Here is a 26,891-nt window from a genome sequence, read left to right as displayed (position 1 = left end):
CAATAAACTGTGTTTCTATTAGTATCATTAAACATGAACTGAATGACATAGATTTGTATTTTTCCTATGCGTAGGTTTAATCTTTTAAATTTTTTCATATGCTTAAAATTTAAGAGAAAATGGAGAGATAGAGAGAGCCCAGCTGTATATATTGGGTTGCCCAAAAAGTAATTGCGGATTTTTTAAAAGAAAGTAAATGCATTTTTAATAAAACTTAGAATGAACTTTAATCAAATATACTTTTTTTACACTTTTTTTCTAAAGCAAGCTAAAAGTAACAGCTGATAACTGACGGAAGAAAGAATACAATTACAGAGTCACAAGCTGTGAAAAAATTTGTCAACGCCGACTATATGAAAAATCCGCAATTACTTTTTGGGAAACCCAATAACATTTACCCAGTGGGAAAGAGAGGTACTAGATCACAGTTATAGTTGCTGGCAGGGTGTACTGGTATATTATTAAGATATGGGTAAGGCGTTCGGAATCTTATGGCTGTGTCTTCAAAAGATTTAAGTTAATTATTTAACATTTAACTATATGAGATGTGCACGAACGATAGAAGAAAGAGTAATTTTGATTTGATCAAATAATTAGAGATGATCATCTATCTAATTAATTCCCAACAACCACCCACAAAAAAACCCATAAAATTTGCGGATAAATACCCTATGTGTGAATTTATGAGGAATTTTTTTCTTCGAATCCCATTGTTACTAATAATCGATTTAATGCCCATTTAACCACAATGTATAACAAATCAAACACAAGTGTTTTTTATTACACCCTTCACCATAGGATGGGGGTATACTAATTCCGTCATTCTGTTTGTAACACCTCGAAATATGCGTCTAAGAAATTTAGCACAAATTCTTTTAAAATTTTGCACATAGTGTTTTGGTATCACTTCCAACAACTGTGCTAAGTATGGTTCAAATCGGTTCATAACCTGATATAGCGGCCATAAAAACCCATATGGGGTCTTGACTTCTTCAGCTTTTGCACGTGGTGTTTTAGTACCACTTCCAACAACTGTCTAAGTATGATTCAAATCGGTTCATAATCTGGTGTAGCTACCATATAAACCGATCTTGGATCTAGATTTTTTGAGCCGCTGGAGGGCGCAATTTTCATCAGATTTTTCTGAAATTTTGCATGAGGTGGTTTGTTATGACTTCCACTAACTGTGCTAAGTATGGCGCAAATCGGTACATATTCCGCGATATCTGCCATTAAAAACCAAACTGGAATCTTGACTTCTTGAGCCTCAGGACGGCGCAATTCTTATCCGATTTGGCAGAAATTTTGTACAAAGGCTTTTCCCATGACCTTCAACAAACGTGTCCAATATGGTCTGAATCGATCTATAGCTTAATACAGCTCCCATATAAACCGATCTTCCGATTTTGCTTCTTGAGCCTCTACAAATCGCAATTCTTATCCGAATGAACTGAAATATTACATAATGACTTCTACAATGTCAGCATTCAATTCATTAATGGTGCGAATCGGAAGAATCGGATAACTTGATATAGCTCCAATCGCATAACAGTTTTTTCTCATTATTCTTTGTTTGCCTAAAAAGACAAACCGCGCAAAGAACTCTACAACTACGATCCATGGTGGAGGGTACATGAGATTCGGCTCAGCCGAACTTAACACGCCCTTACTAGTTTTTATTTTAAAAACTTTCTTTATTAAATTTTTTGAACGGAGTTTTAAAAATTTATGCAAATTCTTTTAATAATATGTCTGTTATAAAACCTTATCTGTTGTAAACAAATTTATTGCAATCATTTGTATAAAAGAAATAACTAAAAAAATTATCTATGATGAAAAAATGGGGTATCCAAAAGCTATATATGTATATCAATCTTATATTTCTTAATATTTATAACTTAATTTTATTATTCTGACTTTATTTCATATTCTTATTATATCACCATAATACATTTAAGTTTAACAAAAATTTTCCCTCGGAATTGAATATCATTAACAAACTCAATAATCCTATCTGTCATTCGATAATCCCTGCTGCCATTCTGGTCCATCCATCCCATTTGGTTGAGTAACACACTTGCTAATGCTCAATGTGCAAATCTCCTCTGTCTTCGTACAGCTTCTTCAGCATAATTTTCATCAATGCCTGAACCGAATGATGTTTCTTCATTCTCATGCTAGCTGACTTGTCTTGAATTGTTATTTTTGTAATGGGAACGCATAAATATAAACATATTTTCTTTAGGGATATCTAGGTTAATGCGCTCAAAATAAATAACCTGCTATAAAAAAATATGATTTTTAGGGAAAACTGTTACAAGATTTGCATAATAAGTTTTTGTTTTGTGTGTTTTAGCAATGTTACAAGAAATGTAGGAAACTTAAATTGTAAAGGCTTTTGATGAACATTATTCAATTAGCATAGAGAAAGGACAATGTGGAAGGAAAAAAAAAAACTCAAAAAAGAAGTAAGTACTAAAGCAGGCCACGTAGCGCAGAAGTTAGCATGTCTGTCTATGACGCTGAATGCCTGGGTTCGAATCCCGGCGAGACCATCAGAAAAATTTTCAGCAGTGGCTTTCCCCTCCTAATGCTGGCAACATTTGTGAGGTACTATGTACCATGTAAAACTTTTCTCCAAAAGAGGTGTCGTACTGGGGCATGCCGTTCGGACTCGGTTATAAAAAGTAGGCCCCTTATCTTTGAGCTTAAAAACTTGAATCGGACTGCACTCATTGATATGTGAGAAGTTTGCCCCCGTTCCTTTGTGGAATATTCATGGGTAAAATTTGCATTTTTATTAAAGGACATTTTGGTAAAAACTATGGATAATATCACAGATTGATATAGAGAAAAAAAATTTTACGCCGTAATTCGGCGGACAACGAATATTAATAATTTACTATTAATAATTTCTTTGGAATCGATCTTTAGATTTTTTTGTCAATTTTTTTTGTGGGGTTGAAAATTTCGATTTTCGAAAATCCAAAAATTTTTGGGATTTACATTTCGCAGGTTAAAAATTTCGATTTTCGAAAATCCAAAAATTTGTGGGATTTACATTCCGCAGGGCTGGTTGATTTTCGTTAAAAAACAGCCAAAAAAAATTGAAAAATATTTGTACTAAAATTTTACCCAGCAAATGCCGTAACTCCCTTAAATATTTAAATATTGGAATTGTTAAAGCATTCCGCAATTCCGGATATCACCAGAAATCAATTTCCATAAACAATTTCTTAGAAAGCGAAGCTTTGATTTTTGGTATATATTTTTTTTTGTGTATATTAGAAAATGTGAAGGCATTCCGCAATTCGGCAGATCACCAGGAATCAATTTCTTAGAAGTCGAATTTTGTAAAATTTTTTGGCAAGGGACGGGCGGTTCATGGCTCATGTAAAATGTTTAAAGCGAAAACTGATTTGTTTTCGTTGAAAAACAGAGAAAAATTTTTTTTAAATATTTATACTAAAATTTTATGCCGAAAATGCCATAACTCCCTCAAATTTGTGAAAATTGAATTTTTTAAAGCATTTCGAAATTTGGGTGATTGCGAGGAATCAATTTCCATTAACAATTTCTTATAAATTGAACCATTGATTTTTTGTCAAATTTGAACGAAGCGCACTTCATGGCTCACATATACTGTTGAAAGCGAAAACTGTTCTGCTTTCGTTGGAAAATAGGCAAAAAATCGAAATATTTTTCGATTTTACTCCGAAAATGCCACAGCTCCCCCAAATTTGTGAAAATCGCAATTTCAAAAGCATTCCGAAATTCGGGGGAACTTCGGAGAAATTAGTTTCTATTAACAGATTCATTGAAAACGAACCTTTGATTTTTGTCAATTTTTCGATTTTTGAAAATCCAAAAATTTTTCGGTTTTGCATTCCGAAGAGTAGTTCATGGCTCAAAAATCCAAAATTTTTTCGGATTTGCATTTCGAAGAGCAGTTCATGGCTTATATATGCTGTTGAAAGCGAAACCCGGTTTGATTTCATTGAACAATATTAGACAACAATATTTGTTCTTAAATCTTACTAAAATCAAAAAATAATTTGTACTAAAATTTTACTCCGAAAATGCCATAACTCCCTTAAGCTTCGAATTTTTAAAATGAGAAGTTATTATTTTAGGAGTTTAAGAGTAATTTTTTTCTATTTTCAATTTAGTAGAAGCCATTTGTTTTTTATTTTTTGTGCATTTTACATGCAATTGATAGTTTGTATTATTTGATCCTAAATGTTCCACAACCTTTTTTATTTCTCTTACCACATCCAAATAAAACATAAATAACTCATTCGGACTAGAAAAGAAAACAACTTGTTGGAACAAACTGTAAAATGACACATACCACATTAACACAATATTACAAAATTGGTTTCGAAAAAAAAAAAAATACAAATACAAATAAAGCATTTTCTGGAAAAACTCCAAAAACTATGACGGGAACATCCCTTTGCCAAAAGAGTCGGCATTTCTCTTGCATACACAAATGATTTCATTGTTTACAATGATACATTTGGAGTTTAATTTCTAAGAATGCTGTTTTCTTTCCTTTCATGGCGAACGCATTCCAAATTTACGGGATTAATAAATGCACGAAGTAGTTGCAGCAGAAGCAATTGCATCATCATCTCCCATGGAGATGTTGCTGTTGATGAAAAAATACACAGATGTACTATGTAATGAAGAATGGCAAACTTAAAATTCAAAGTGTTTATTCTTTAAAGGGGGAACATGTGATTTATCGATGAAGGAAGTAGAATGGCATGTGTCGGTTAACAAGAAGTACAGACATATCCAAAGAATTAAAAGGGAACAAAAAAAAAAGAGATCTGTGATATAATTTTGTGTCCATGAGAATAGAAAAATTTATGTATATATGTTGATTTATAAATTCATAATCACACAAAAATTATAATTTGCTTGCACTATAATATGCCCTCATGCAATATATGAACGGTTACAAAAATGATATTGGATTGATATTATTACAAAATTGTTTAATTATTCGAACAATTACACAATTTAGAACAAAAAGATTAAAGAATTTAATAAACAGTTTGGCGCGTAACGTGGGACCTGCATAATTAGACATGTATTTTCGAACTGTCCCGTAGAGCGAGCTTACCTTTCTAAATACATTAAACCATAATCTAGTAAAAATTTGGAAAAAAGGAAGTTACAAAAAAAAAAACAAAATGGTATACGACTTTCTACAAGATTTTTTGTCATGATCATATAGAAAAATGTAAATTTCATACTGGCGCCCAACAAAAATAGTGATAACGAGGGTCCCTTACAAATAGCGTTGATAAGGGACCTTTACCTTGCTCCGAAACGTCCACTAATGATGTGTGATGTGATAAACAACCCGTTCTAAAATTTTATGCCTCCTCTACTTTGGAATATAGCCATTATTGTCGCGTATGCTGATGACGTTCCAATTGCGGTTAGAGGAAAGTTTCCCTGCACTCTAAGAGATATACTTCAGAAAGCTCTATGTGCAACAGCAAAGTGGGCTACCGAAAGTTGTCTATGTATAAATCCGTGCAAGACAGAAGTAGTTCTTTTCAGCAAGAGATACATGTTACCTATAGTGGAACCTGTCTCCTTGGGTGGAGAGAATGTTCCATTTACAGAAAGCGTAAAATACCTGAGTGTTTTGCTGGACAGGAAATTAAACTTCAAATCTAACATTTTGGAAAGGACAAGAAAAGCAACTCTTGCCCTATACACCTGCAAGAGAGCCATTGGCAAAATTTGGGTGTTTAGATCGAGTGTCATGCATTGGGTATATATTGCACTTGTCAGACCTATAGTGCTATATGGTGTTGTGGTCTGGTGGATGGCGCTTCAAAAATCCATCAGCTGTTCAAAAGTCAACCGGATTCAAAGGATGGCTTGTTTGTGCATCACAGGCGCACTGAAGACGACGCCATCTAATGCACTGAATTTAATGCAACATCTTAGGCCTCTAGACAATGTGGCTACCCAAATTACAGGGACCACTGCCGTGCGGTTAAGAGAGCTTTCTCATTGGTCATGTGGCGGCTGCGTACACTGTGTTATCCTTGATAAAATATCAGTGTGGAGTTCTGTACCATTGTAATCACTGATAGAACCGATTGGAACTACGCTATCCCTGGTAAGAGAAGTTACATAGACTTCTATACAGATGGTTCCAAACTAGACGACCAGGTGGGCTTTGGGTGTACTCTAAAGATCTAGAACTGATCATCGAAAAGGTTACCCGACCTCTGAAGTGTGTATCAAGCGGAGATCCTTGCAATTAAGGAAGTGGTGGAATGGCTAAGATATAATGTCATTACGACCATTGGAATAAACATCGTCTCAAACAGCCAGGTAGCCATTAAATCCCTGGAGAACGTATTTCTGAACACAAAAACCGCGTTGGACTGTCGCAGATATCTCAACAAGATGGCTAAACAGTTCAAAATTCACCTGTTCTGGGTGCCGGGTCGCAGAGATATCGCAGGGAATTGTAAAACTGACGAGCTTGCGAGACTAGGAACTACCCTACACATTCCAGGGATACTGGAATCTGTGGGTATGCCTCTAGCGACATGTAAGCTAAGTTTTCAGGACCAGGTCCGAAGGACAACGAATGATAGATGGTCACAAGGGGCTATGAGCATTCTAAAACTATGTGGCCTAATCTAGACTTGAAGAGGTCTACTGCTTTGCTGTCATTGGCTAGAACGGTCGTCTCAGCCATTGTGTCCGTCATGACAAGTCACTGTCTAATCGAAAAACACGCTGACAGACTGAAGGTTGCCAGAAATGACTTTTGCAGAAGCTGTGAGGACATCGAAGAAGAAGAGACTATAGAACGCCTTCTGTGTATGTGTCCCGCACTTGCAGTCAGAAGGAGTTCCACTTTATGTTCTCATTTCTTTGAGAACCTATCTGATTTAGCGGATGTGAATATTTGCAAGTTATTGGGCTTTTTAAATCGATCTGGATGGTTCAACGGTAGCAACTAGAAGGCACCTTCCTTCTTCCGTTCCCGTGGCATCACTATGGACGAAAACTTCTAAGTGGGTGTGATGGCAGACTACCACTAAACCTAACCTTACCTAACCTATTATTTGAAATTTGGTATTATATTCCTTTTGTTCATATTTTCTTTCTAACCTGCCTAGTATAATTTTCTTATAATGTTTTAACTCTGTATTATCCCTTATCTTTTACTATTTGCCCTTTTAATGTTATAGTATGTGACAATTTTACAAATTAATTTAAAAAGAATTCTTAAATCCCCCCCTTAAAAAATATATTCATGCAGGGAGAATGTGTGAAAGCCATGACACCATAGACCTTAAAGTATTTCCGTTTTGCCTTGTTTATTGTTTTAACATCTTTAAACTGTGTTTCTCAACATTCAGGCCCTTTTATATTTGAACTATAGCTATATATGAAAACGACAGATGTACACCCTCCGCACTACTACACTAAAAAAAAAGTTTACTCAAACTTAATGATTTTGTCCTTAATTTTAGGATATTGGTAATAATTTCGAGCCAAAGATATGCAACGTATAAACAAGGATTGCGTCCCAGCATAAAAGACGTAGAGCCAATATAAACCAAGAAAACGACGTTTTAAAATAAAACAAGTTCGGTCGGGCCGAATCTTGTAAACCCACCACCATAGATTCTGCTAAAATATAAGAGCTTTATCTAGTTATAGAACGAATTGAACCGTACTTGGCGCAGTTGTTGAGACTCATAACAGAACACTGTATGCAAAATTTCAGCCAAATCAGATCGTGGCTTGTAAGGGTTTAAGAAGTTAAACCGGGAAATCGGTTTATATGGGAACTATATCAGGTTATAGACCGATTTGAACCGTACTCGGCACAGTTGTTGGAAGCCAAAACAGAATACTATGTGCAAAATTTCAACCAAATCGGATAAAAATTGAGGATTCCGGAGGCCCAAGAAATTAAACCGAGAGATCGGTTTATATGGGAACTATATCAGGTTATAGACCGATTTGAACCGTACTTGGCACAGTTGTTGGAAGTGATAACAGAATACTATGTGCAACATTTGAACCAAATCGGATACAAATTGTGGCTTTCATAGGCTCAAGAAGTCAAATCGGAAGATCGGTTTATATGGAATCTATACCAGGTTATAGACCAATTTGAACCGTACTTGGCACAGTTGTTGGAAGTGATAACAGAATACTATGTGCAAAATTTCAGCCAAATCGGACAAAAATTGTGACTTCCACAGGCTCAAGAAGTCAAATCGGAAGATCGGTTTATATGGGAACTAGATCAGGTTTTTGACCGATTTAGACCGTACTTGGCACTGTTGTTGGAAGTCATAACACTATGTGCAAAATTTCAGCCAAATCGGACAAAAATTGTGGCTTCCATGGTCTCAAGAAGTCAAATCGGGAGATCGGTTTATATGGGAGCTATATCCAAATTTGAACCGATATGGCCCATTTGCAATTTTCAACGAACGAAGAAAAGAAATTGCAAGTTCTCAGACAATGCAGGGCACATGTCACCACACTGGTGGACGCGTTTCGATAATTGGGTTTCATTATCTCATCGGCACCATCGTGCACTATGTCCGTCCGTCTGACCGGCCTACAGTTCACAACCTATTGTTCGTGGTATAATGTGTATAATGTAAGCCAATTCGAACAAGAATTGCGCCCTTTGGGGCCTCAAGAAGTAAAATAGAGAGATCGATTTATATGGGAGCTGTATCGGGCTATAGACCGATTTAGACCATAATAAACTCGTATGATGATGGTCATGAGAGAATCCGTTGTACAAAATTTCAGGCAAATCGGATAATAATTGCGACCTCTAGAGGGTCAAGAAGTCAAGATCCCAGATGGGTTTATATGGTAGCTATATCAGGTTATGAACCGATTTGAACCTATTTGACACAGTTGTTGAAAGTAAGAATAAAATACGTCTTGCAAAATTTCAGCCACATCGGATAAGAATTGCGCACTCTAGAGGCTCAAGAATTCAAGTCCTCAGATCTGTTTATATGACAGCTATATCAGGTTATTGACCGATTCCAACCATACTTGGAACAATTATTGGATATCATAAGAAAACACGTCGTGCAAAATTTCCAAATTCCAATCGGATAAGAATTGCGCACTCTAGAGGCTCAACAAGTCAAGACCCAAGATCGGTTAATATGGCAGCTATATCAGGCTATGAACCGATTAAAACCATACTTGGCACAGTTGTTGGATATCATAACAAAACACGTCGTGCAAAATTTCATCCCAATCGGATAAGAATTGCGCACTCTAGAGGCTCAAGAAGTCAAGACTCAAGATCAGTTTATATGGCAGCTTTATCAAAACGTGAACCGATATAGCCCATTTACAATACCAACCGACCTACACTAATAAGAAGTATTTGTGCAAAATTTCAAGCGGCTAGCTTTACTCCTTCGGAAGTTAGAGTGCTTTCGACAGACAGACGGACGGACGGACATGGCTAGATCGACATAAAATTTCACGACGATCAAGAATATATATACCTTATGGGGTCTCAGACGAATATTTCGAGTAGTTGCAAACAGAATGACGAAATTAGTATGCCCCGCCATCCTATGGTGGAGGGTATAAAAATTCTTTTGATTAAAACTGGGTATGCATTTTAAATTTCCATATTTATTAAATTAGGCCACTAAATGATATCATATTTAATAAATATGGAAATATACATCTTAATGCCAATATCTTAAAATTTAATGAAAATTTGACTTTTGTTTAAGTGTTTTTAAATTTTAGAAATAAAGTTGCAATTTTTTACTTTTAATCAAAGTCGTATGCTCTCCTTCAATTTACGAGGGTTGTCTTTTATATTTGGGGATTATAGAACAAAAACAAATATTTATCATCGAAAATGGCTTTATTGTTTTTGAAAATATTCCCCATTAAGATCCATACACTTTGTCATGCGTTTGAACCAATTGTCAAATCACATTTGCCACTCTGATTGAGGTATCTCCAAAACATGTAAACTGATGACATCAATCGCAAGTGTCGAAAAACTTTGACTTCTCATTTTATTTTTTACTTACGGGAATCAAAAGAAGTCATTCGGTGCCAAGTCAGGACCGCGATCGTATTTTTGAAACATTACTTTCGACCAATCGACACGAGCCTTTTTTTGGGCGGTTGACAAATTGTGTGGGATACAACGCGAACAAATTTTTTTGACGGTCAAATGTTCATGCATTATTGAATGTATGCTGGTCCCACTAATGCCAAAGTTTGCCTCAATCTCACGATAGGTCACATGACGATCTTGCAATATCAGTTGATGCTCAGCATCAATGGGTTGTGGTACAACAACTGATTTTGGACGACCTTCACGAAATTCGTCTTGGAGTGAACTACGACCTCGGTTGAATTTACCATACCATCGATAAACACTTGTCCTTGATGGAGTTTCATTGCCAAAAATTGAATTAAGTTCATCGAAGCACCGTTGTTTAATTATTACACGTCGAAAGTTGTAAAAAATAATCGCACGAAAATAATCACTATTTAATTCTATTTTTGGGGCGAGATGCATTTTTCAATTTACTGTAAACAACACAAATAGCGCTCGTATGCCAAAATGTTCTGAGTATGTATAACCTCCAAAAATATCAAGCTTTTTGATAGAGCTGCCAGTTGGCAGTTTGCAACACAAGGGTTGTCCAATCCCGAATTATGAAAGGCAACCCTCGTATAGGTAATTTATTTATGTTTAAGTTAATATACTACAATATAAGGCAACCTCAAATTTAGCTCAAAGATATGCATCCTTATGTCAAGGACTAGATTTTAAAAATATTAAATAATATGTTTACCATTTTTAAGGTTAATAAATTTTTGTTTTTAAGACCTAGTTTTTAAAACCAAGCATAAAATCACAAATATTAGGAGCATTTACTTCTCATTTAGGACAAAATCGCTTCCTTAATATTACGAGAAATAAATCTTTTATAATAGGACAAACTTTTTTTCTGTGTAGAACTTACAGAAGATACAGAGAGAAAGACAGATGTATTTCTGTGTGCGTGTGTTAATAGGTGGGTGGCCTTTTGTAGTAAATTTTGTTATTGTAGACTCAAGTGTCCCATATAAACGCCATAGGGTTCGTGACATTTTCAGTTACACATACATACAATATAAAGATAGGTATATATGTGCTGGGGTAAATCCATTTAATTCGTTTCATCGTCTATCGTCTGGTGGTTATGGTTGTGTTGCGTACACATCAACACTTTGTGGCAAAATTTCAATGGGATTATCATCATCATTATTATCTGCAGCAACATCAGCTTCAGCATCACTCTCCTACCTATTGCAATCTTCATCGTCATTACATTTAGCCGTTCTTTGTCATTGTCACCATGCCTTAAAAGAGGAACAGACAGACACACCATGATATATTTCAGTGATTGAATTGTTTTTATTTGTATACTGCTTTGGTTGCGTGCATGCGTCCGGGTTTAAATAAAGTTTGCTGGGGGTTTAGCGGCGGGAAAATAAAATACCCACTGAGAAGTCTGCTCTGATGTTTGAAAAAAAAAAAAAATAATAAAAAAAAACTAGTAAAAGCGTGCTAAGTTCGGCCGGGCCGAATCTTGGGAACCCACCACCATGGATTCTGCTAAAAATGTTTACAAACTAAATTTAATTGAAGGGCATAATTTTATTCTACATACCAAGCTTCTGTCAAACCAGCAAAATTCAAGCTTCTAGAAAACGAACAACGATAATCGACCGGTTTATATTGGAGCTGTATCAGGTTATAGAACCGTATTGAAAGCTAAAACAGAATACCGCATGCAAAATTTCAGAAAAATCGGACAAAAATTTTTGCTTCCAAGCAAGAAGTCAAATCAGGAGATCGGTTTTTATGGGAGCTATACCAGGTTATAGACTAATTTTGACCTTATTTTATACAGATATTGGAAGTTATAACATGCAAAATTTCAGCCAAATCAGACAAAAATTGCGGCTTCCAGGGGCTCAAGAAGTTAAATCGGGAAATCGGTTTATATTGGGGTTATATCCAAATCTTAACTTAAATGGCCCATTTGCAATCATCAATGACCTACATCAATATTAAGTATTTGTGCAAAATTTCAAGCGGCTAGTTTTACGCGTTACGTTCGACGGCTATCGTGATTTCAACAGACGGACGGACGGACATGGCTGGATCAAATCAGAATGTCGAGAGGATCTAGAATATATATATATATATAATTTATGGGGTCGCAGATCAATATTTCGAGGTGTTACAAACGGAATCACTAGACTAGTGTACCCCCATTCTATGGTGGTGGGTATAACAAAGCAGAAACTATAGAGATTTTGTTCATTCCTTATGTTCTGAACACCGATTTCATTTGCAGTGCAAAATTGACGTAAAAGTGTGAGAGGGTGATGTATTAATGTGGGGTAAATAGAAGTGTGATGCCAACATAAGGGACTGTGAAGATTCTGAAAGAAAAGAAACAAGTAAAAAGGCGACCACCTTTCGTCAAAAATTGGTTAAAAATGTCTATAACAAAATATTGATCTTTTTAGTAGCTATATCTAAAAAATTAACCGATCCGAACCATATACGACACGGATGTCGAAAAGCCTAACATAACTCACTGTTTCAAATTTCAGTGAAATCAGTTTATAAATGCGTTTTTTATGGGGCCAAGATTTTAAATCGAGAGATCGGTCTATATGGCAGCTATATCCAAATCTGAACGGATTTGGGCCAATTTGAAGAAGAATCTAGTGGCCCAACACAACTCACTGTCTCAAATTTCGGCGACATCGGACAATAAATGCGCCTTTTATGGGCCCAAAACCTTAAATAGAGAGATCGGTCTATATGACAGCTATATCTAAATTTAGACCGATCTGGGCCAAATACAAGAAGGATGTCGAAGGGAATAACACAACTCACTGGCCCCAATTTTTGGCAAAATCGGACAATAAATGCGCCTTTTATGGGCCCAAGACCTTAAATCGAGAGATCGCTCTATATGCTAGTTATATCCAAATCTGGACCGATCGGATCCAAATTGAAGACTGATGTCGAGTGGCCCAACGCAACTCACTGTCACAAATTTTAGTCAAATCGGATAATAAATGTGGCTTTTATGGGCCTAAGGCCCTAAATTGGCGGATCAATCTATATGGGGGCTATATCAAGATAAAGTCCGATATAGCCCATCTTCGAACTTAACCTGCTTATGGACCAATCTGTGCACAGTTTCAGCTCAATATCTCAATTTTTTAAGATTGTAGCGTGATTTCTACAGACAGACGGACGGACATGGCTAGATCGTCTTAGATTTTTACGCTGATCAAGAATATATATACTTTATAAGGTTGGAAATGGATATTTCGATGTGTTGCGAACGGAATGACAAAATGAATGTACCCCCATCCTTCAGTGGTGGGTATGAAGACAAACTTTTAAAATTCTGGCAAAATATTATTGAATAAACAAAAATTATCATCCGCAAGAGTACATTTAGATTCTCTTATCGACAACCATTGGAGGCCACCGTAGCGCAGAGGTTAGCATGTCCGCCCATGACGCTGAACGCCTGGGTTCCTGGCGCGACCATCACATGATTTTCTGCGGTGATTATCCCCTCATAATGCTGCCGACATATGTGAGGTACATGTAATGTCCTCAAAAGCGATGTCGCACTGCGGCACGCCGTTCGGACTCGGCTATAAAAAGTAGCCCCTTATCTTTGAGCATAAACCTGAATCGGACTGCACTCATTGATATGTGAGAAGTTTGCCTCTGTTCCTTAATGGAATGCTCATGGGCAAATTTGCATTTGCAATAGATTTCAAGCAGAAAGCAGCGGGAGAAACATATGCATTTTTATACCCACCACCGTAGGAAAGGTGGTATATTCATTTAGTCATTCCGTTTGCAACACATCGAACTATCAATTTCCGACATGACATATATATTAGACCACTCAATGTCCGTGCCTAATTTGGGTTCTTAAGTTATCCAATTTACAGCGGATTGTGACGAAATGGAGTTAACATATATACCCGAGGTGGTGGGTATCCAAAGTTCGGCCCGGCCGAACTTAATGCCTTTTTACTTGTTAGTTCTAACTGCTGATAAGGGAGGAAAAACTGTGGCGTTATTAAAAGACGAATACGAAACGAAAATGAATAATATTTTGCGTGATATTTGTACTTATAGACGCCTAGAAAGAGACCCAAAATCGGGGCTGCAGACTAAGAATAATAATTTCGTGGAGAAATTATAAAGATTAAACATTACAGACGTAATGGAAAAGAACAAAATGACCAGTAACATAGCGACGGCTTCAAGAATATTCAGGTTACCAAAAATCCACAAGAACCGATATATTCATCAATAAATTAAGTACAATGCCCATTATAACAATAAATATGTTTTGGTTTCGGTATTGGTTTTGTTAGAATATCCGTCAACATTTCTTGTGTAGGTGAGTACCGCAGCTCGATAGTTCCATTTTGATTAGTGTCCCTTATATAATGATACTAATAGTGGATATGCTTGTCCCAGAACGATGAGAACCGAACTCTATAATTTTTTGCACAATTTGAGAAGTCCATTTAAACTATTCTTAGCACAGTTGTTGAAAGTTAAAACAAAACATGTCATGCAAAATTTCAGCTAAATCGGATAATAATTGCAAACCTTTAACATACATTGAACATTTTTCGGAAACATTTAACAGCGCAAAAGTGTACAACAAGACAAAATATCAGGTTGCACAGAAGACTCGGTCAATAGATTTTTCAAGAGGACCAATCCCAAAATTAAGAAAGAGGACAAGGCGAATAAGTCAGATATATGCGAAAAGGTATATGTCGGGACAACATAGACGAAGCTTAAAAGGGAGTCTCAGGACATAAATCGGATCAGAATGCCACTGGAAGGCCCTTGGAACCGAAACTTGGAAACCCACTACTATGGATTCTGCTACAAATTTATACAAAATAAATTTAGTTGAAGGGCATAATTTTATTTTACATACCAATCTTCTGTCAAACCAGCAAAAATTAAAGCTTCTAGGAACCGAACAAGGATGATCGAAAGACCGGTTTACATGTCCATAACTATATCAAGTTATGGACTGATTTGGACCTTATTTGGCACAATTGTTGTAATCGCAAATTTCAACCAAATCGGATAAAAATTGCGGCCAGTAAGGACTCAAGAAGTATTATTGAGAGACCGGTTTACATGGACACTATATTAGGTTATAGACTGGTTTGGACCGCACTCGGCACACAGTTGTTGGAAGTCAGAAGAGAACAGAATGTGAAAAATTTAAGCCAAATCGGACAAAAATTTTGGCTTCCATGGGCTCAAGAATTCAAATCCGGAGATCGGTTTATATGGGAGCTATATCAGGCTATACACCGATTTGGAACGTACTTGGTACAGTTGTTGAAAGTAATAACAGAACACTATGTGCAAAATTTGAGCAAAATCTGACGTAAATTGTAAACTGTCGAAATCACGATGGCGTTCGACCGGCATCGTGATTTCGACAAACGGACGGACGGACATTGCTAGTTCGACTCAGAATGTCGAGACGATCATGAATACATATAGCTTATGGGGTCTAAGATCAGTATTTCGAGCTGTTACAATCGAAATGACTAGATTACTATACCCCCATTCTATGGTGGGGAGTATAAAATTGGTTTATATCACAAGAGCCTTATTGGGATTAAAAGCTTTTTTGATCAGGTTAAAGCCGGATCACATGTATTCCTATTACCTCTCACATATTTTTTGATTTAAACTTTAAAATTGAATAAAAGTTGTTATGGTTTTCAATCTCCACTTAACGCCCAACATTTTTCTAATCACTCCCTATTCTCTCTCTTGCTCCCTAGGAACTTCAGTATGAGCGTGAATCGCTGCAGGAGCGTATGTCCGAGCAGACTCAACGCATATCAGCCTTGCAGTCTCGTCTCGAGGAGCAACGTCAAAGGGCCGAAGAATTGCAGCGGGCCAATACTTCCGATTTGAATATACGCATCCATGATCTGCAAAATGAGTTGCAAACAGTGCGGGAGACTCTCTCCAATCGGGATAAACAAATTGCCACCATGAAGCAGCAATTAGAGAAAAGTAAAACGGCCATCGATCGTTTGGAGGCTGAATTGGCGGTGGAACATCAACCGGATCGCAGTGCCATAGAACGTTTGGAATCAGAGTTAAAGCTAAAACAGGTGGAGAATCAAAAACTGAAGGATAAAATCAAAAATGAAATGATCAACAAGCTGGCTTTGCCTGATCTCATGGAGACCATGTTGGCCGATAAAAATGAAGAAATTGACCATCTTAAGGAGCAGTTAGAGTGCAAGGAGAAGGAATTGCAAACTGCATTTGTGAATATAACCCATAGTTCCTCCTTGACCATGGATAAGAAACCCGAAGACTTGGGAAAACTTAGTGCCAGAACCCTGAGTGACATAGTGTCCATATCGGAATTCGATGAGCCCGATGTGGTGCGCAGAGCGGTGACTGCTAACACTAGTTCGCCTTTGCTCTTACCAGCCGGTAGTGGAGGATTTCTGCAAAACACCATGGACACCTCCAAGGGGGCCGTAGCCAACCTCACCCATAAGCGTACCGAGGATCTAACAGGCTTTGCCACCACCCTGCACCAGGCAAATACCTTCGATAATCCCTATTACTTCCAGGATCCCAACCTGTTGTTGGGCTCTGCTCAATCAGGCGCCACAGCCACACCTACTCTAGTGCCAAGGCAAATTAATTTCTCCGAATTCACCGATGATTCTAAACTCAAGACCCCGGGGCAATTCCAAACACCAGAACAAAAGCCTGAGGCCGATAAGTTGACGCGAGAGGCTTTAGAGAAAAAGGTGGACGAATTGCAGAAGATTGCTGACTCCTTGCAAAAGGAGAAGAATCAAAATTCTGATGATTTAATATCCTCGCAACTAAGGCTAAATGGCTTGCAAGATGAGCTGCAAAGATGCCAGAAGGAATTGGAGGAGTTCAAGCTCAATGCCGAGAAAATTAAACAGCTAGAGGCACAGCTGACAGATAAATCCTTAGAAATTGAACAGCTGTTAAGGGACCAAGACAAGTGGCAAAAGGAGAAATCAGAATTGCTTAGCAAAAATGAGAAAAATTTCAAGAATCTCCAGGAAAGCGAGGAGAACTATAAACACAGAATCCAAGAACTGGAGGAAAACATGCTGAAAAACACCGAAAAGGAGTTTAAAGAAAAGGAGAGCCTTCGCAAAGAATTGAGGGCCATTAGTGAGGTCCATGAGCAGTGCAAGTTCACTGCCAAGGATAATGAAAATCGTAAAAAAGAAATTGAAAATTTAAATCAAGAAATCAAAGCCAAAGACGAGCGTCTGCTCTCGCTCTCCACCAAACTGTCCATAGCCGAAGAGAAAGTATCCGATTTGCAGAGACAAATTGTCAACCTTGAGCGTGAGGTAGAGAAATGGAAGCAACAAAGCAGTGACAATAGTTCGAGGCAGTTTTCCGTGGACGAAATTGCTCAGCAGGTGGAAAAGGAATTGAACTATTCGGCCCAACTGGATTCGAATATTCTCAAGGCCATAGAAAGTGAGGAGGAAAATAATTTGGATCGCTCGCATATAGACAAAAAGGTGGGCATTGATGCTCCTGGAACCACGGATGATGAAAACTTTATAGGGGAACGAGATCTTCTCAACCAATTGGAAGCTTTGAGGGCCCAAATAGCTGTGGAAAGGGAACATGCTGAGGAGTTGCGCAAAGAGCTGCTCGATGAGAAACAGCACTCCCAGGAGGTACAAGAACAGGATGTGGTCATCATAGAGGCCATGCGTAAACGCCTTGAATCCGCTTTGGCCCAAGAGGATGAATTACACAAGCATTTGGATATAGAGCGAGAAAAATGTGAGCGTTTGCAGACTCAGTTGACCACTTTGCAGCGCACAGAAAGTCGACGCAATTCTTCGCTTTTGAAGTCCCCCACTGAATCACCCCGCAAGTCTCCACGTTCACTGACAGATTTTGAGTCAGAACTAGCAGATCGTTTGAGAAGTGAAATCAAATTGCTGACTGCTCAAAATGAGAGAGAACGAGAGCGCTCTGCTGATTTGCAAAGAAACAGCGAGAGAGAACGTTCACGCTACGAAAAGGAATTATCGGAGAGAATCGAATACTGCGACAAACTCAAAAGGGAAATGGAAAAGGTGGCCCGTGACAAAGATAATGCTGAACAAGAAATCGATCACTTGCAGGAGAGACTTGTTCTCCAGACTCAAGAGATCGAAAGTCTGGAGGCACGCATAGGCAGTTTACAGGCTGCAGAAACTAGACGTTTTACTCGCAAAGATCAACATCAAAAGGAGAATGCTCAACTAATGGCAGAAATGCAGGAGCTTAAGAACCAGCTGCAGGTCTTGGAAGCCGAAAGGGATTCTCTGAACAAGACCATAACACAGCTGCGCTATGACATAGAACGCTCGGCGCAGCGTGAAAGCAAGCTGGCAGAGGCCTTGGCCAATGCCAATGCCCAATTGGCTGCCCGTGAGGGTACAACTTCAGTGCCAGAACAATTTCTGCAGAAAATGAAGGAAATCAATACTCTGTTGGCAGAGAATACCCAAGAAAATAAACAAATGGCCGAGACGGTTCAATATTTGGTAGAGGAACGCCGTCAATTGCAGCGTAAATGTGAAGAATTGGAGGCACAATTGAATGGTAGTGCCAATGTTGCAGAACTGGAGGAACGTTGCAACCATTTGCTGGGACGCTATTTGAGAGTGGAATCACATCGCAAGGCTTTGGTCTATCAGAAGCGTTATTTGAAGGTTTCCCTGCAAAACTATCAGGACAGTGAGCAGCGTGCCCTGGCCGCTTTCAATGGGGGTCACTTGCTACAACAACCCAAACCCAAGAAGAAATTGTTTAAGTGAGTTTATTGGAGGTTAGGAAATCTTGATGAGTTCTTAATGAGTTTTTGTTTTTTTTTTAGGACTGTGGCATTGGCCATTATTGCCATACAACGCATGAAGTATATTGGACGCATTTGGCACACGGGAAAGCGGATTGTTTCAAAATCGGTTTTTACCATAACACAACAAAAGTAAGTTAAATATTTTAGGAATTATGTCTGATTAAAAACAAATTTTTATAATTTTCGAAAAACCGATAGAAGATTTTTTTTTTTAATTTTCCAAAATATTTACAAAAATTGTTTTTTTCTCAAAAGTTCTCTATAGAATAGCGAATTATGAAGAAATTAAGATAAATATTTATTTCTTAATTTGATTTTCTATAATTTTTCATTGATGGTATAAGTCCCACAATTTTTTTAATTAATTCCATTTTCCAAATCGTGTGTAGTATTTAAAATTTTCATAAATTTTTTTAGAAATTTTAAAATTTGTTATTCTAAGACTATTTGGTAAATTTGTTTTCTAATCTAACACATCTTGTTCTTATCATTATTTCTTTTTTAACAATCTTTATAACAATAACACATAAGTTCTACAAATGGTAAAAAACCTTTGGTGACTTTAAACTTACAAGTAAAACTAAAAAAGAATAGTAAAAACAATAGAGCTGAATAAAGTTAGTAAAACCTACTTATTATTTTAATAGAAAACATTTTAAGGCATGATACACAATGTTTTTTTTATCTAGAAATTAAATTCAACATCACGCCTATGTAAGATGCAATATTAAGAAAGGGGATAATATAAATGGAAAATGTGATCCTATTATAAGAAACAAATAAAATTAAATTGATAAATTATAAAACAAAATTTACAAACAAAATAAAATTTGTAAGAATTTTAAAACAGATAAAAATATAGAAAAATAAAAAAAAAGTTTTAATTGAAAAAAAAAAATCAATTAAAATTAACAAGTAAAAGCGTGATATGTTCGGACGGGTCGAATCTTGGGAACCCACCACCATTGACTCTGCTAAAAATTTATACAAAATTAAATAAGTTGTAGGGCATAATTTTATTCTATTGTACATACCCAACTTTTGTCACACCAGCACGAACAAGAATGATCGAAAGACCGGTTTACATGGGAGCTATATCAGGTTATAGACTGATTTTGGCCGTACTTGGCAAAGTTGTTGCAAGTCATAACAAAAAACTAAATGCAAAATTTCAGCCAAATCGGACAATATGGTCCGATTTGAGCCAAATTCGACACGGATATTGAGTGGTCTAATAAGTACAAGTCAATGTTCAATTCTATACAGCAAAATATTGGTCTTTTTGGTAGCCATATCCAAATATACACCGATCAGAACCATATACGACACGGATGTTGAAAAACCTAACATAAGTCAATGTGTCAAATTTCAGCGACATTGGATAATAATTGTGCCTTTGATGAGGCCAAGAGATCGGTCGAGAGATCGGTCTATATGGCTGCTATATCCAAATCTAAACCGACCTGGAGCAAATTGCAGAAAGTTGTCGATGAGCCTAACGAAACTCATTGTCGCAAATTTCGGCGAAATCGGAAAATAAATGCGCCTTTTTTGGGCCCAAATCCTTAACTCGAGAGATCGGTCTATATGGCAGCCATACCCAAATTTGGACCGATCTAGGCCAAATTGCAGGAAGATGTCGAGGGACCTAACACAACTCACTGTCCCAATTTTCGGCGACATCGGACAATAAATGCGCCCTTTATGGGCCCAAAACCTTAAATGGAGAGATCGGTCTATATGGCAGCTATATCCAAATCTGAACCGATCTACACCATATTGAAGAAAAATGTTGGAGGGCCTAACACAACTCACTGTCCCAAATTTCGGCGAAATCGGACAATAATTGCGTCGTTTATTTGCCCAAGACCATATATCGAGAGATCGCTCTATATGACAGCTATATCCAAATCTGGGCCGATTTGTGCGCCTTTTTTGGGCCCAAATCCTTAACTCGAGAGATCGGTCTATATGGCAGCCATATCGAAATTTGGACCGATCTAGGCCATATTGCAGAAAGGTGTCGAGTGACCTAACACAACTCACTGTCCGAAATTTCAGCGACATAGGACAATAAGTGCGTCTTTTATGGGCCCAATACCTAAAATCGAGAGATCAGTCTATATGGCAGCCATATACAAATCTGAACCGATTTGGGCCAAATTGAAGAAGAATGTCGACTGGCGTACCACAACTCACTGTCCCGAATTTCAGCAAAATCGGATAAACAATGTGGTTTTTATGGGCCTAAGACACTAAATCGGCGGATCGGTCTATATGGGGGCTATATCAAGATATAGCCCATCTTCGAACTTAACCTGATTGTGAGCAGAAAAAGAATCTGTGCAAAGTTTCAGCTCAATATCTCTATTTTTAAAAACTGTAGCGTAATTTCAACAGAAAGACGGACGGACATGACTAGATCGTCTTAGATTTTTACGGTGATCAAGAATATATATATTTTATAGGGTCGGAAATGGATATTTCGATGTGTTGCGAACGGAATGACAAAATGAATATACCCCTTGTCCTTCGGTGGTGGGTATAAAAATAGAACACATATGTAAATGTGTGTCTCAGTGGTTGTTTATAATCACCATATATACTTTCCCCACCTCCCCACCATAAGATGGGGAGTATACTTATTTCGTCATTTCGTTTGTAACACCTCGAAATATGCGTCTAAGACCCCATAAAGTATACTTATTCTTGATCGCCATGACATTTTAAGTCGATCTAGCCATGTCCGTCCGTCCCTCTGTCGAAAGCATGTAAACTTTCGAAGGAGTAAATATATCGTATTAGTGTAGGCCGGTTGGGATTGTAAATGGCCTAAATCTGTCAATGTTGTGATATAGCTGCCATATAAACCTATCTGGGGTCTTGACTTCTTGAGCGTTTAGAGGGCGCAATTCCTATTCGATTTGGCTGAAATTTTGCATGAGGTGTTTACTTACGATTTCCAACAACTGTACCAAATGTGGTTCAAATCGATCTATAACCTTATATAGCTGCCATATAACCCTATCTGGGTTCTTGACTTCTTATCCGATTTTGCTGAAATTGTATACAACGACTTCTCCCATGACCTTCAACATGCGTGTCCAATTTGGTCTAAATCGATTTATAGCCCCCACATAAACCAATCTCCCGATTATGCTTCTTGAGCCCCTACAATGCGCAATTCTTAACCGAATGGACAATAATATAACCCAATGACTTCTACTATGGTCTTCAACATTCAATTCACTTGTAGGACGAATCGGACTATAACATAATATATCTCCAATAGCATAACAATTCTTGTCCATTATTCTTTGTTTGCCTAAAAAGAGATATTGCGCATAGACCTCGACAAATGCGATCCAGGGTTGAGGGTATATAAGATTCGGCCCGGCCGAACTTAGCACTCTCTTAATTTTTTTTTTTTAAGTTTAGATACAAAACGCCATGCCAGTCATGTACACATTAGTAGAGCAATAACAAAAAATGCGAGCTAGCTCAGCCACATTTCGAAATGTATACCAATGGATGGATCAGGTATCTTCTTTGCAGTAATATTCCAACCAATTTTCGAATAAATTATAAAAAATGCCTTAAGAAATCAAAACAAGTAACAGGCAACAAGGCAGACTTGTGTACTCAAAACAGCAGATTTTGTTTGTTGAAATAGCAGTAAGAAATATTTGCTAATACAGCAGCCCTATGTTTGCTGAAACAGCAGTAATGTCTGCTTCCCATTTTCAGCGGACAAAAACTGCTGTTTTAGCAAAAATTTTTGCTGTTTTCAATAACAAATTTGGTTGAGTGTGGGTTTAAGATCCTAAAACAATAAATCGGTGTATATGACAGCTATATCTAAATATGGTACGATCTGAACCATATTCGAGTCGGATGTCGGGAGGCTTGAAACAACGCACTGTTTTTAATTTCATCGATATCGGATAATAAACGCGCCTGTTACGGCTTTAATACCCTTAACCGCCATATCGGTCTATATGGCAGCTTTATGTAAATATGGTCCCAAAAGGGATCATATTCGGTTTGAATATAGGGGCCCCTAGTAAAACTTACTTTTTTTAAATTTCAGTCAAATCGGTCAAAAAATGCGGCTTTTACGGGCTTAAAAACCTCAATCGCCTGTTCGGCCAATATGGCAGCTGTATCCAAATATAGTCCGATTTGACCCATTCAAGAACTTAACCTGTATATAGCAGTAATACGAGTCTGTGCAGACAGACACACGGACCAAAATTTTGCAGATAAATGTTCTGTTATGACTTCCAACAATTGTGCCAAGTACGGTCCAATTCGGTCTATAACCTGATATATTGGGTTGCCCAAAAAGTAATTGCGGATTTTTCATATAGTCGGCGTTGACAAATTTTTTCACAGCTTGCGACTCTGTAATTGCATTCTTTCTTCTGTCAGTTATCAGCTGTAACTTTTAGCTTGCTTTAGAAAAAAAGTGTAAAAAAAGTATATTTGATTAAAGTTCATTCTAAGTTTTATTATAAATGCATTCACTTTCTTTTAAAAAATCCGCAATTACTTTTTGGGCAACCCAATAGCTCCCATGTAAACCGGTCTCTCGATCCTCCTTGTTCGGTTCCTAGAAGCTTTAATTTTTGCTGGTTTGACAGAATTAAAATTATGGGCTTCACCTAAATTTAATTTGTATAAGTTTTTATCAGGGAGGCCACCGTAGCGCATAGGTTACCATGTCCGCCTATGACGCTGAACGCATGGGTTCGAATCCTGGCGAGACCATTAGAAAAAATTTTCAGCGGTAGTTTTCCCCTCCTAATGCTGGCAACATTTGTGAGGTACTATGCCATGTAAAACTTCTCTCCAAAGAGGTGTCGCACTGCGGCACGCCGTTTGGACTCGGCTGAGCTTAAACTTGAATCGGACTGCACTCATTGATATGTGAGAAGTTTGCCCCTGTTTCCCAATGAAATGTTCATGGGCAAAATTTGCAAATTTTTATCAGAATCCATGGTGGTGGGTTACCAAGATTAGGCCCGGCCGAACATAGCACGCTTTTACTGGTTTAATATTAGAATTTTCAGACTGTTTTAAATGTTTCTGGCTTTGAGGTAGTGTTGTATTTTTATCTGAGTTAACAAATAAGTCGGTTAGACTTTTTCTCATTTTATCAAATGCGCACTGTAAACGTTTAGTCCAGTTATGGTTTCTATGTTATGCCACAATCACATTTTATACAAACTTAAAAATTATCTTTTCCAAATTTTCTTAAAATTAGTTTTTATATATTCTCAACCTAAAACTCTTTTCGCTTAATTGAAATTAAACACCTTTTGTAATGTCGCTTATTGATATTTTAGATTTTTTTTTGTGAAAAGACTTTCATAGCTCATTTCTGCCATGGTTACTAATAGATTTTTCCTTTTTTTCATTCTCACACAGACGTTCTCAGGCGCCAACGATAAGTAGCCCCATAATAACATCATCCTCTCAACAGGCTGGAGAAAACATGACAAATGGCCGTCTATCGCCACACATCTACAATCCAATGAGAAGCCTCGAAAGACCTGTGGCTCCTTTGAAAACACCAACTTTGTTAAATGGTGGCAATAAAACACCTTTATCGGCAGCATCTACAGCATCTGGTGGCGGCGGTGGAGGCACAACAGCATTCGAATGGCCAAAAGTGGCAAACAAGGCAAAGAAAATTTAGATTTAAGTGCAACCATAGCAAAAAAACAAAAAGAAGAACAAAAAAATACCTTACAAAATAAAATGCTCAACAACGAACCCCATATGAAGCCATGTTTATTGTATGTATATACATATTTTTTACCCAGAAGCTAAGTGTAGTGTTAAATATTTTGTTAAGTTTTAGTGAGTAAAATAATTCTCCCCTCCCATCCTCAAACATATTAAAATGTATTTTTATTTTGAAATTTTGTTATTCTTCTTTTTTTAAGTTTCGTGTAATATCTAAGCCCAGTATTCTATTGTTGCTTGTAAGGTACCCTCTGCAGTAGTCCTAAGTTTCTAAAAAATGTTTTCTTCTGTAAAACCCTTTACCTATTGTAGCCATAAAAAAAATACTTTTTAAGTTATTCTTTAATATAATAGTGACTGCCCTACCTGCCCCTCAAAAATGTTTTTGTGAAATTTTTATTTTTAATGCCTAAGTTTTAATTCTAAATTATTTGTGTCTTGAGTTTAATTTTTCGTGTTTATGTTTATAATTTATTTGAGGGGGCCTCTCATGAAGCCCCCTTACCTTATGTGAAATTTTTTTTGATAATAAAATTATATGACAAGATATATGAGTTTTTGTTTTACTTTTTTGCTGTTTGGTTTTATATTTCCCAATCACCCATAGATTTAACAATGAAGTGCCTTTGTTAAAATAACATGTTGATATATAAGAAACTATATTTTAGAGATTTTATTTGAAAAATAAATAATAAACTAATGAATAAATAAAAAATAAATAAATAAATAACAAGTAAAATCGTTCGATAGGACCGAATCTTGGGAACCCACCACCATGGATTCTGCTAAAAATGTATGTAAAATAAATTTAGTAGAAGGGCATACATTTATTCTACATACCAAACTTCTGTCAAACCATCAAAAATTAAATCTTCTAGGAACCGAACAAGGATGATCGAGAGATCGGTTTACATGGGAGCTATATTAGGCTATAGACTGATTTGGACCGTTTTGGTACAATTGTTGGAAGTCGCAGCCAAATCGGATAAAAATTGCGGCTTCCAGGGGCTCTAGAAGTCTAATCGGGAGATCGATTTATATGGGAACTATATGAAGTTATAGTCCTATTTAGACCGTACTCAGCACAGTTGTTGGAAGTCATAACAGAATACTGCATGCAAAATTTCAGCATAAACGGAAAAAAATTACGGCTTCCAGATGCTCAAGAAATCAAATCGGGAGATCGGTTTATATGGGAACTATATCAAGTTATAGAGCGATTTGGACTGTACTTTAAACAGTTGTTGGAAATCATAACAAAAAACTACGTGCAAAATTTCATCAAAATCGGACAAAAATTGCGGCTTCCAGGGGCTCAAGAAATTACATCGAGAGATCGGTTTATATGGGAGCTACATCGGGTTATAGAGCGACCGTACTTGGAACAGTTGTTGGAAGTCATAGCAATATACTGCAAGCAAAATTTCAACCATATCGGACAAAAATTGCGGTTTGTAACGGTTCAAGAAGTCAAATTGGGAGATGGGAGCTATATCAAGTTATTGACTGATTTAGACCGTACTTGGCCCAGTTGTTGGAAATCATAACAAAAAACTACGTGCGAAATTTCAGCCAAATCGGACAAAAATTGTGGCTTGTAAGGGCTCAAGAAGTCAAATCGGGAGATCGGTTTATGTGGGAGCTATATCAAGTTATAGACCGATTCGGACCGTACTCAGCCAGTTGCTTCCAGATGCTCAAGAAGTCGAATCAGGAGATCGATTTGTATGGGAGCTAAATCTAAATCTGAACCGATATGGCCCATTTGCAATCTCCAACGACCTACAGCAATATTAAGTATCTGTGCAAAATTTCAGGCGGGCAGCTCTACGCGTTCGAACGCTACCGTAATGTTGACAGATGGATGAACGGACATGGCTAGATCGACTCAGAATGTGGAGACGATCAAGAATATATGTATGCGGAGAGTCTCAGTGAGAGGCCAGGCGGCACCGGCTCTTGCGCAAATACTGAGTGCCTATGATGCTCCATATAACAAGGTAAGTTATTGGCGCCTTTAAGTAACAAATGGCCACCCTGTTCCAGCGGCGATCGGTCCTTTGAAACTTCAACTCCTTCATGATTGACGTCGGT

At 37.3% G+C, this 26,891-nt stretch overlaps 1 protein-coding gene across 9 annotated transcripts in view; it reads left to right on the top strand.

Annotated features, from left to right (window-relative positions):
- The window catches only part of LOC106094211 (pericentrin), a 173,254-nt gene extending 147,908 nt beyond the window's left edge, over positions 1–25,346 (top strand). For 8 of the 9 annotated variants that reach the window (XM_059360965.1, XM_059360962.1, XM_059360958.1 and 5 more), the window contains 3 exons: positions 15,949–19,001; positions 19,065–19,175; positions 24,477–25,346. In XM_059360965.1, the coding sequence (XP_059216948.1) occupies positions 15,949–19,001; positions 19,065–19,175; positions 24,477–24,747 (3,435 nt within the window). In that variant the 3' untranslated portion in view covers positions 24,748–25,346. The remainder of the gene's footprint in view (positions 1–15,948; positions 19,002–19,064; positions 19,176–24,476) is intronic. The other variant, XM_059360959.1, reaches the window with a different exon arrangement.
- Positions 25,347–26,891: the final 1,545 nt, after the last annotated feature.

Source organism: Stomoxys calcitrans, chromosome 1 (assembly GCF_963082655.1).
Source record: "Stomoxys calcitrans chromosome 1, idStoCalc2.1, whole genome shotgun sequence".
NCBI classification, from domain to species: Eukaryota; Metazoa; Arthropoda; class Insecta; order Diptera; family Muscidae; genus Stomoxys; species Stomoxys calcitrans.
Note: the sequence above shows the minus strand (reverse complement) of the source record. Positions and strands in the feature narration are given on the sequence as shown.